The 13202-nt window shown below is 32.9% G+C and overlaps 1 protein-coding gene across 18 annotated transcripts in view; it reads right to left on the bottom strand.

The window, feature by feature from the left end:
• Positions 1 to 13202, bottom strand: part of GPHN (gephyrin) — a 635492-nt gene that overhangs the window by 278944 nt on the left and 343346 nt on the right. For all 18 annotated transcript variants that reach the window (XM_086709482.1, XM_086709484.1, XM_086709476.1 and 15 more), the window contains one exon: positions 9369 to 9463. In XM_086709482.1, coding sequence (XP_086565608.1) covers positions 9369 to 9463 — 95 coding nt within the window. The remainder of the gene's footprint in view (positions 1 to 9368; positions 9464 to 13202) is intronic.

Below are 13202 nucleotides of genomic sequence, written 5' to 3' on the forward strand. Positions count from 1 at the left end.
GTGTATATTGTAAACTCTAGGGCAACCACTAAAAAAAGTAAAACAAGAAGTATAATTGATATGCTAAGAAAGGAGAAAAAACAGAATCATATATAAGGCTCAATTAAAACAAATGGCAGAAAAAGTGAAAGATAAAAATAGGAACAAAGAATGGCAACAAATAGAAAACAGTATTGAATATGGGAGACATTAATCCAACTATATTAATAATCACTTTGAATGTCGATGGTCTAAATGCAAAATTAAAAGACAGAGAGTGTCAGAGTGGATTAAAAACACAACCCCACTATATGTTGTTTACAAGAGACCCCCTTTAAACATATAAATATAGATTAAAAGTAAATGGATATATATAGAAAAACCTATCATGCTAACATTTATAATAATAATAATAATAATAATAATAATAAAGCAGGAGTAACTATAGTAGTTTGAGACAGAGCAGACTTCAAAGCCAGGACAGTTGCCAGTGCTAAAGAAGGACATTTATAATGATAAAGGGGTCAATTCTCCAAAAAAACATGTTTTTAACAAGCGGTCACCTAACAACAGAGCATCAAACTATGTGAGGCAAAGACTAAAAACTACAAAGAGAAGAAATTAAGCCCACTATCACAGTTGCAGACTTCAACACCCCTATTTCAGAAATGGACACATACAACAGGCAGAAAATCAGTAAAGACATACCTAAACTCAACAACTCCATCAAACACTGGGTATAATCGACATCTATAGACTACTTCATCCAACAATGACAGAATACACATTCTTCTCAAGCTCATGTGAGACATTCACCAAGGTAGACCACTTTCTGGGCCATGAAACACACCTTAAAAAATTTAAAAAGGATACAAATTCTACAGTGTCTACTCTCAGACCACAGTGGAATTAAACAGCACACTTTGAAATAATGCTTGAGTCAAAAAAAAAAAAAAAAAAAAAAAAAGAAAAGAAAAGAAATAACACTTCAAGGGAGAAATATCCAAGAGAAATTTTGAAATATTTTGAACTAAACAAAAATGAAAGGGAGTAAGGGAATTGGCAAAATAGCTGAAGAGAATTAAGAAATACAAATTTCTAGTTATAAAATAAGTCACAAAGATGAAAAGTAAAAAAAAAAAAAATAGGGAGAGAGAAATTTCAAACTTTGAAATGCAGAGAAAACAGGGTTTAGAAGGAAATTTATAGCCTTGAACACTAAAAATAAAGATCTTAAATCAATCATCTGAATTTACACCTTAAGAAAAATAGAAAAATAGAGGCACCTGGGGCGCCTGGGTGGCTCAGTGGATAAAGCGTCTGACTTTGGCTCAGGTCATAACCTCATGGCTTGTGGGTTCGAGACCCATGTTGGGGTTCATGTTGACAGCTCAGAGCCTGGAGCCTGCTTCAGATTCTGTTTCCCTCTCTCTCTGAACCTCCCCCACTCACACTCTGTCTCACTCTTCCTCAAAAATAGATGAACATTAAAAAAAATTAAGAAAAAGAAAATAGAATAAAAGCAAAATAATTCAGAGTAAGCAGAAGAGAAATAACAAAAATTAGAGCAGAAATCAGTGAAACTGAAAATTGGCAATCAACAGAGAAAATCTCCAAAACCAAAACCAGTTCTTTGAAATGATAAATAAAACCAATAAGCCTCTAGCCAGGCTAAGTAAGTAAAAAAAAAAAAAAAAAAAAAAAGAGAATACACAAATTATTAATATTAGAAATAAAAGAGAGGGTATCACTACAGTTTCTATGCACACTAAAAAGATAATAAAAGAATACTTACAACAACTCCACACTCATAAATTTGATAACCTGGATGAAATGAACCATTATATTAAAGATGCAATCTGCTAAAATTCACATAAGAAGAAACAGACAATCTAGATAGGCCTATTCTATTAAAGAAGTTGAATCACTAATTGATAATCTTCTAGGGGTGCCTGGGTGGCTCAGTCGGTTGAGCGTCCGACTTCGGCTCAGATCATGATCTCACAGTTTGTGAGTTCAAGCCCTGTGTTGGGCTCTGTGTTGACAGCTCGGAGCCTGGAGCCTTCTTTGGATTCTGTGTCTCCCTCTCTCTCTGCCCCCAACCCACTCGTGTTCTGTCTCCGTCTCTCTCAAAAATAAATGAACATTAAAAAAAAATCTTCTAAACAGGAGGCACCAGGTTTGGATATATTCAATAGTGCATTCTACCAAACCTTTAAGGAAGAAATTACCCCAATTCTCTACAATCTTTTAAAGAAGATAGAGACCGAGGGAATACTTCCAAACTCATTCTATGAGGCTAGCTAGTATTAGTCTAATACCAGCCAAGCAAAGACATTAGAAGAAAAAACCTATACACAATATCTGCAAAAATCCTCAACAAAATATTAGCAAATTGAATCCAACAGTGTTAAAAAAATATATACACCATGACCAAATAGGATTAATCCCAAGTATGCAAGGCAGGTTCACCATTTCAAAATCAATTAATATAATCCATCAATCACATCAACAGGCAAAAAATAGAAAAGTCACATGAGCACATCAATAGATGCAGAACAAACATTTGACAAAATCCTACACCCACTGTGATAAAAACCCAGTAAGCTGGAATAGAGGGGCATGAGGGAAACATCCTCAATTTGATAAAAAATATCCACAAAAACATACATCCAATACATTTCTCAATGGTGAAAATTCAAAGCTTGCTTAGTAAGATCAAGTATGATATCCTCTCTCACCACTCCTTTTCAACACTACCTGACATTTTTAGCTACTGCAATAGGACAAGAAAAGGAAATAAAGGTATTCAAATTGGGAAGGAAGAAACAAAACTACCTTTCTTTATATATGACATGGTCATCTAAGTAAAACATCTGAAAGAGTCAAGAAAAAAACTTCTGGAACTAAGAAGTATTATGGCAAGGTTACAGAATACAAAGTTAAAATACAAAAGTCAAAAATTTTCCTATATATCAGCAATAAACAACTGAAACTGAAATGAAAAATATATCAGTTACATTAGCAGCCCCCCAAATGAAAAACTTATATACATCTAACAAAAGCTATCAGACTGAGTGAAATCAATGAAGAATTAAATAAAGTTCCTATTCCATGTTTATACATAAGAAAAGTAAATATCATCAGGATGTCAGTTCTTCCCAGTTTGATCTATAGATTCAATGGCAATCTAAATAAAAATCCCAGCAAGTTGTTTTATGGATATTTACAGACTGATTCTACATTCTCTATGGAGAGACAAAGGATCCCAAATAGTCAACACAATATTGAAGCAGAATAAAGTTAGCAGACTTATACATATGGACTCTGATTCCCTTCTATAAAGTTATAGCTAGTGTGGTACTGGTGAAGGAACAGCAAATAGATGAATGGAACAGAATAGAGAACCCAGAAATGTAGAAACACATAAATATAGTAAATTGATCTTTGATAAAGGAGCAAAAGCAATACAACGGAGCAAAGATAGTCTTTTCAATAAATAGACTGGACATGTACATGGAACAACTGGACATGTACATGTGAAAAAAATGAATCCACACATAGACTTTACATCTTTCTCAAAAATTAACTCAAAATGGATCCTAGAACAAAATGGAAAATACAAAACTAGAGAACTACAGGATAACACAGGAGAAAACATAGATGAGTTGGGTATGATTACTTTTTAGATACAATGCTAGGGGTACAATCCGTAAAGGAAATAATTGGTAAACTGGACTTCATTAAAATTAAAAATTCTGCACTATGAAAAACAATGTCTAGAAAAGACAAGTCAGAGAATGGAAAAAATATTTGCAAAGGACACATCTGATAAAGAAATATTAATCAAAATGTACAAAGAAACCTTTAAACTCAACAATAATAAAACAAACAACCCAAAAAATGGGCCAAAGACCTTAACGGACAACTCATTACAGAAGATATACAGATGGTAAATATTCATATGAAAAAATGTTCAACATCATATGTCATCAGAGAAATGCAAATTAAAGCAATAATTAGATAACACTACACATCTATTAGAATGGCCAAAACTTGGGGAACCTGGCTGGCTCAGTTAGTGGAGCACGCCACTCTTGATCTCGGGGTTGTGGGTTTGAGTCCCACATTGTGTGCAGAGATTACCTAAAAAAAATCTTAAAAAAGAAAAAAAAGAATGGCTGAAATTCTGAACTCTGACAACACCAAATACTGTTGAGGACACAGAACAACAAGAAATTGCATTCATTGCTGGTGGGAATGAAAAATGATGTAGCCACTTTGGAAGACATCACAGTTTCTCAGACAATCCAGCAATTCTGCTCTTTGATATTTACCCAAGTAGTTGAAAATTTATTCACTATAAATTTATTCACCAAAATTTCACACAAAAATCTGCACATGGATGTTTACAGCAGCTTTGTTCATAACTGCCAAAACTTGGAAGCAACCAGATGACCTTCAGTAAGTGAATGGATAAATAAATGGTACATCCAGACAATGGAATATCACTCAGTGTTAAAAAGAAATGAGCTATTAAGTCATGAAAAGACACAAAGGAAGCTTAAATGCATATTATTTAGCAAAAGAAGCTAATCTAGAGAGGCTACATACTATATGATTCCAGCTAGATGACATACTGGAAAAGTCAAAACAATGGAGACAGGAAAAAGGTCAGTGGTTGCCAGGTACTGAAAAGGAAAGAGGGATGAATAGGCAGAGCACAAAGGATTTTTAGGACAGTGAAATTCTCTGTATGATACCATAAAGATGAATATATGTCAGTATACATTTGCCAAACACATAGGATGTACACTACCAAAAGGAAACCATAATGTAAATTTAACAAATCACTCATACATTGTTGGTGGGGATATAAAATGGTACAGTTATTGTGGATAATAATTTGGCAGTTTATCATAAAAGTAAACACATAACTGCTATATGACCCAGCAACTGTATTCTGGGTATGTATCCCAGAAAAACAGAAATTTCTGTTAATAAAACCTGTAAACAAAATTCAGAGTAACTTTGTTCATAAAAGCCAAACCTGGAAATGACCCAGATGTCCTTCAATAGAAAAATGGTAGAACAAACTATGATACATCAATTCCAGGGAATAATACTCAGCAATAAAAACCAATGGACTGTTGATTCATGTAACAATCGTTTGAGTCTCTAGGGAATTATGCTGAATGGAAAAAAACAATCAAAAAGGTTACATACTACATGATTCTACTTAGTTAAATTCTCAAGATGGCAAAATAGAGAAATGGAGGACAGATTAGTGGTTGTCAAAGATTTGGACAGAAAGGCTGGGTAGGAGATAGGTAGGTATGGCAAAAGAAAGACAACGGGAGAATCCTTGTGGTGATGGAATTGTTCTTTATCTTCAGTGCATCAATGTTAATATGCTGATTTTAATTTTGTGCTAGTTTTACAAATTGTTCCCATTGGGGAAAACTTGATAAAGGTGCATGGCATTTCTAAGCAGTATTTCTTACAGTTGCATGCCAATCTACAATTAGCTTAAATAATTCCACCAAACATTTAAAGAAAAACAGACACCATTCCTCCTCAAACTCTTCCAAAAAACAGAAGAAAAGGGACTTCCTAACTAATTCTATGAGGCCAGCATTGCCTTAATATCAAAGCCCGACAAAGAACAAGATAAGAAAACTACAGGCCAGTGTCCCTTATGAACATTGATGTAAAGATCTTCAACAAATACTAGCAAAACAAATTCAGCAGTGTATTAAAAGGGTTATACACCATGACCAAGTGGAATTTATCCCTAGAATGCAAGGATGGTTCGGCATATGAAAAGCAATCAAGGTAATATACCACAGTTGTAAGATAAAGGAGAAAAACACATTTAAATGTTTGGTAGAGGGGCGCCTGGGTGGCGCAGTCGGTTAAGCGTCCGACTTCGGCCAGGTCACGATCTCGCGGTTCGGGAGTTCGAGCCCCGCGTCAGGCTCTGGGCTGATGGCTCGGAGCCTGGAGCCTGTTTCCGATCCTGTGTCTCCCTCTCTCTCTGCCCCTCCCCCGTTCATGCTCTGTCTCTCTCTGTCCCAAAAATAAATAAAAAAACGTTGAAAAAAAAATTAAAAAAAAAATGCTTTAAATGTTTGGTAGAATTCTCCAGTGAAGACATCTGATACAGCCATTTTATATGTAGACAGGTTCTTGATTACTGATTGAATCTAACTTGTTACAGATCTATTTGGATTTTCTATTTTTTTCTGATTCAATCTGCATAGGGTTTGTGTTTATAGGAATTTGTCCATTTCATCTAGGTTATCCAATTTACTGGCATACAATGGTTAATAGTACTCTCTTATAGTACTTATTTCTATAGAATTGGTAGTAATGTCCCCATTTTTGTTTCTGAGTTTAGTAATTTGAGTCTTGTCTCTTTTTTTTCTTAGCCAATATAAGCTAAAAATTTTCAATTTTGTCCATCTTTTCAAAGAGTCAGTATTTGGTTTAGTTGATTTCTATATTGTCATTACATTTTCTATTTTATTTATCTCTGTCTTAATCTTTATTATTTTCTTCCTTCTGCTAGCTTTGGGTTTAATTTGTTCTTTTTCTAGTTAAGTTGTAATGTTATGTAGTTGTTTTTGAGATCTTCCTTTTTTTTAAATGTAAGCTTTTACAGCTATAGCTTTCCCTGTTAGCCTTGCTTTCTCTGAATCACTTAAGTTTTGGTAGGAAACATAGAGCCAGAAGACAGTGGAATAATGTTTTTTTTTATAGTGCTGAAAGAAAATAACTGTTGATCCAGAATTCTACATCTAGTGAAAATATCCTTCAAGAATGAAGGTAGAATGACAATATTTCTAGATGAAATAACTACTATGAAGAAAAGCTACTGAAGGCGTTGTCATGCTCTCAACCAATAAAACACCACAGCAGTGATCAACACTTAAATAAGACTTATTATGAATCAGTTGTTGTTCTAAGCACTTTATATGGATTCAATCCAAAAAGGTTGTTACTATTAACATGTTCATATACACATGAGAAAATGAAAACAAAAAAGATGTTAAGTAGCTAGTAAGTAGTAGAGTCAGAACTGAACCCAAGCAGTGTGGCTTCAGAGATGATGCTCTTAACTATTACTTGATACTATCTTGTAACTAAGTTGTTATAAGTTACAAGTTGTATAACTTGAGTTTATTTAGTTAATCAAATAGATAAAAACCATTTTAAGCAGATTTAGAAATTTAGAAAATTATTTTTATTTAATGCTGTTTTCTAGAGATGAAAAAATAGGAAGGCAACAACTTGTATTACTTTACCTTGAAAAAAATTATATAGAATGAGCATGAAACACTGATTTATCAACAATAATCATAATAATAAACATTCTTTGAGTACTTACTATGTGTCAGAAGTTGTTTTGGGGTCTGAGGATGTAAAAATGAATGTGATAAAGCTCCTGTTCTTAAGGATTTTATACAAATTAGGTAATACAGTCAAATAAGTATATAATTACAATATAGCATGTGCTATAACAGAAGCATGTACAAAGCCCAAAGTACATACAAGGTAACAATGATATAAGAAAGGAAACATCAATATAATCATGGCTGTTTTAAGACAGTAATATCTTTAAAAGGCCTTGAAAAAAGGCCTTGCTCACAAAAAATGAACAGTTAGGAAAATATTCCACAATTTTTTATGCATGATACACACAGACTACTATCTCTGCTTTAAACTTGTAAATAAACTCTCCATTAAATAAGCAATGAACAGAAAGAAAAGCAAGTAGAATCTGTTACCATCCTGTGTAATTATTTTAATTTTCAAAGCCTTCAGCATAAAGACGATAGACTTATTCCAAAGTACTTAGAATCACCTCCTGCTGATTAAATTTCTACTCACTCAATAGTCCAGTGCTCAGGAATTATGTGGATTCAGAAGGTAGAAGAGGAATTAATCCAGAAAAATCTTTCAATAAGACGGAAAGTGATATTTCTATACTAGATAAAAAAAGCTATATTGAACTTAAAGAGTTACCTTAACAGTTGCAAAGAACAAGTTCTCCAAGTAAACTCTGGGATCCTTAAGGTGAGGATTATGCCTTATTTTTCTTTCTATCCTTAGTATCCCTAATGGTTAATACAGGGCTTGGCAAATAGAGATTATTTCTGCTCAATTAGATTTTTATTATAAAAGAATCAACAAGAGGTGAAGTTTAATTTTTTCTTGACCATATTCCTTATATGCCAACAAAATGTTCTTTTATGTCCAAAGGCCACTGCTTAATTCCACAGAGAAAAGGGATCAAATGTGACCCTTGACCTCAGAAATGTAGATATGGTTAAAAAAAGAACAGCTTAAAAGAATCAATGCAAATTCCTTAAAGATCAGCATGGACTTTTAAATTTACAATTTCTACATGCTACTATAATTCTTTTTTGCTCTTACTGAAATTAAATGTTATAGTACATGTCACAGCAAAGAGAATATAGTAACTAATGACCCATTCACATTTCCCTGTAGCTGTGCTTCAAGTAACTGCCATTAATGGGATATAAACCCTGTCTAAGTAACAGAAAGGACATTATGATTCATATTCCATGTGTTACCGTTACATAGATATATTTAGTTTTGTATTCATATTGTACACAGGATGAATAAATGGCTATACATGATGATTATGAATCCCTAAATTATAATGTTGTCGTGTATTTTTAGATTGCTCAGAGATCAACTGTCTATTAATCAATGTCAACCTATTAAGTCAACAGGTTCTCACTAAGTTGATACTTCTGTCTTTAACTTAAATGATGTATGCTGTCCTCATTAAAGAAAATTTTAATCTAAGTTACTAAAACAATAACAAATAACTAAAACATCAGAGAGAAAGGATGTCAACATCTATGTCAACAAAGGCAGTTTTAAATATACTAACTTAAAACACTAATAATATTAATTTAGCTTTTTATGACCACACATAAATATGCCTATTTAAAAATTTCTAACATATGAGAATAACTTACTGAAAAAAAAATTCTGTTTACGGCTATTAAATTAGCATTTAATGACAATTAATGAATATTAATTGATGATTACAAATAATCACATACAAAAATAATTTTACATCTTAATAAACTGCACTCTTCTCTGGGTCAGGATTGACAACTTTTAGCATAATCTAATATTTTCTAAAAGTTTAAAGATAATATGTGAAAAAAAAAACTTGAAGGAAACTGGTTAAGATTTATCTAGACAGGATACTAAGACTCTTAACTCTGGAGGGAAAAAGGGAGCAAATTTAAGTGTCATTGGCTAAAGTTTCTCATATTAATCAGACTATTGTAGTGATTAGTGGTATGGAATTAATTTTCTTTGCAACATGTTGGTGACTTTCTTACCTAGAGAGCATGCCCAGAGGTGTAACATTAAGTGATCCCATCAGCATTGCCAGGGCCATCCCTGGCGCTTCCCGTTCTATTACTTCTTTTGTGGCCTGTAATTAAAGATTAAATAGCAAACTGAGTGAAATAAGCCAAAAAGAAGGAATGCAGAGTAGTAAAGTTAACTTAAAAATAATGATAAATCATGCTTTCTATAAACCATACTCTGTACTTTCCCAAACATTGTATTTATTGAGACTCAGTTCTTTGGGACCTCTGAATAAAAGCTGACAACCAGGACATCCAGGGAACTTTTATATATTAGCAGACCTTTCTTATTTCTTATAATTCAGAGGTATTTGATGCAAGTCTCATCTAAAAACCTAAATTTCAAAATGAAATCTCAGATTGTTATAACAGCTCAATGATTTTCACAGTGCAAGAAATCTGGGTATTTTTCTTTGTCTATTACACATGAAATAATTAATCCCTAAAACCTGAGATCATTTTGTTTCTGTCCTAGCTCTATGATTTTATGATACAATTAAAAGGAACTCAGGAAGTACCAAGTTAACTTTCTCATGTTTTGGGTAGAAGAAAAACTAAATTTACCATCTTTCATATTTTCAATATAAATTATCTTAGTATTTTTAAAAACAATTAATGGAGTGATAGGTTTTAACTATACAATAGATGTTTTAAGATAGGGCATTTTTAAGACTGTGTAGTTAAACCTGAAGTGAATTAGACAGGAAAATTTCACTTTCTAAAGGTCAAAGTAGATACATATTTATCATATTGTGATGGTAAAGATATGTTTAACGCTCAAAGTTGGGAGTGAAATAAATGACTAAATGTATTCTTAATCCTGTTTCTACATATGAAGTAATTTAAAGTAATTGGGAGCAATACAGGAATAAAGTTTGCAAAATAAACTATTCCAGTACAGAAGAAGAAAGGCAAATGAAATAAAAGATAAATTATGGAGGAATATAGAGAAAGATTAATTTTTTAATATTTTATTAGAAGTAGAGGGACAGTACTAAATCAGATTGTAGCTCTGGCAAAATTTAGGTCAAGGACTTGGCAAAATAATTGAACTGTATCAGGTATCCCAGCATATGTCCACTGAATCCCAGCATAACGTGATATCTAACAATGGCAGAAATTTTAAAGGAAAATTAACACTACCATAATGTCTTTCAATAAAACCTGCCTTAAAAATAGAGGGCCAGCAGGCAGGAGAAAAGGAAATTCTTAAATTCCTAAGTTTGGGAGTTAATTACTTTTATTTAAATATATAGTTAAAATAATGCCAAGCTAGCATTATCCAGAATCTCTCCTTGGTTTTCCAAACTCAGCTTTCTAGTCTGATTCTGAGGTCTCCTGAGAAGAAACACTATTTCCATGTGATAAACTGCTTTATTGATGTTTGTAACCTTTACTTAGAGACTGTAAATCTTAGAGTCTTAAAAATCAAGTATGTCATATTACTGAGAACAATCTTAAAAGAATTCTTTGGACAGGGCTAACATTTACTTCATCATCTGCTTGAAAAAGTCACATAAACAGTGTTCAACATTTAATGAATTTGGGATCCATATAAAGATGATGTACTCCAAAGTATAGTAGCATACATTATTTAAGGACAAAGGAAGAAAATATTAAAATAGCTGAGAAGTCTTTCACTTAAACAGATACCTCAAAAACATTTATCCATCCACGCAACAAATATTTATTAAGCATCTAATATGCCCTAGGTAGTATTCTAGAATTGATGTTACAGTAGTGAATAAAACAAACTTCTAAGAGTGTGTAAATTCACCGTCACCTACCACATGAAAAACCTGATTGACAAATTGTAAATGAGAACTATCTACAAGAGATGTAATTCACTAATTTTTATAGATTCTCTAAAATAAACCACTGGATTTGGCTGGACCACAGTGGTCTACCTACAATGCTTCTTCTCACTGTTCTAAGAATTGTTTTACTATATGCAACTGGATCCAATGAAATGGCTCAGTGAAACTCGGATTTATATTAGGAAGTATTTAAGGCCATCGTATACCACTTTGCACTGTGATCCTCTTTAGGAGGAGCTATATGAGAAACTTTCTCTCAAGTGTCATACTTAGGAATGGGTACTCCCCTGGGCTACCAGTTTTTGTTTGTTTGTTTGTTTTTAATTATGATGCTTATGAATCAGTTACCCTTGAGAAGAGTCAAATCTGTGTATCCTTTTTAGTAGAGGACACAACCTAATTTCACCTTATTTTTCCTTTCCTTATTTTCCCACATTTATTCTATTAAAAGGTCTATTTTTGTTTCATGTATTTGGGCAAACCATCCTAAATATCTTTTCAGAGTATTAATAAATATATGGATGATGAATGGATGGATGAATAAACGTATTCTTTACACAGAGGTCTTCCATCTTTTTCTAAATGTAATTTAGGGAGGACAATTAAAGGTGAAGCCGTCTAGATAATCTGGGCCTCCAGACACAAATTTTACTTGTTTTAGAACATAAAAGAAAAACAGATACTTTGGTGATGCCACTAAAAGGCAGTGGTGTCTACAGTGGTGAGTGCAGAAGTGTCACACTCTTTCTAGGACTAAACACAAACCAGCATTTTTGATTGGATATATACATTTTTTATCATTCTCTTGTTGAACAAAAATGAAACCAATGAAAAGAATGATAACAATATTAATTTCTGAATTCTTTGAAGGATGCGTATATATATATACACACATATATATGCATACATACACACAAGATATTTCTAAGTAACACACAGAACAGTCCTTTTTTTACATCTATATCAAATATTATCTTTTCCATAAAACATTAGAGCCCTTCTATTTCCTTTGTATTTTCTCTTCCTCTAAAGCTGTTTAGTATAGCAGAAAGATCACCATCTGTGAAGTCAGACAGTGACAACAGTTACAGTTCATGAGAGTAAGAGCTGGATGTATTGCAGCACCTAGGACAGTGCTCAACATATAGTATGTGTACTCAATAAATATTTGTTGAATAAAAGAATGAATAAATGAACCAATATAGGTTTGAAACCCAGCTTTATCACATAGTTGCTCTGTGAATTAGAACAAAATATTTAACCTCTTGGAGCTTCAGTGTACTTATGAATAAAATGGAGATAATAATGAAACATACCTACATCTTAGGAGAACTAAATGATACAAGTCAATAACCTAGCATAGATTAGGCATTCAATACATGGTAATTCTCTTTGTGCCTCTTCTTTCTAATCCACCTTACTTCCTTGCAGTTTTGATTGATTATAACAGTTAGAAAATAGGAAACATACAAAAATCCAGAAATGAAACCTAGAAACAGTGGTTGAGAAGCAAAGATGAGGGGAAAGAGAATGGAGAGCAAGAACCTAAATGTAAGAACACTGGCAAGTGGGAGGCAGGGAGCAGAATACTGAAATACTGGATCTAAAAGGAACAAGCAGCCAAATGAAGTGGGAGTTGGAAGGTGGACAACAGGGCAAGAGCCGGGTAAAAACATCTATAAACCATAAATGAAAAGGTACAAGAAGGTGGCAAAGAGCAATGGAATAAAACTTAATTTAGAGGAAATGAGAAAATTGTGTCTAAATTAGTAGATCATAGAAACAGAAGAATGGTTTTAATAAGTGTAGCTTTATCTGTGCCTGTTAATGAGTAGGTAACAAGCATTCATTATCAATAGGCTATTCATAATGAGTGGCAAAAAAGAATGCCATTAAAAGTTTGAAAATTTTAAATTAAATTGTTTCTAACTTTCTTATACATTATCTTTGTTTCCTTGAGCAGTAGGAGAAGTTTATATTCCTACTT

The sequence above is a fragment of the Puma concolor genome, chromosome B3, assembly GCF_028749965.1.
Source record: "Puma concolor isolate L17-30 chromosome B3, mPumCon1.1.hap2, whole genome shotgun sequence".
Lineage (NCBI taxonomy): Eukaryota > Metazoa > Chordata > Mammalia > Carnivora > Felidae > Puma > Puma concolor.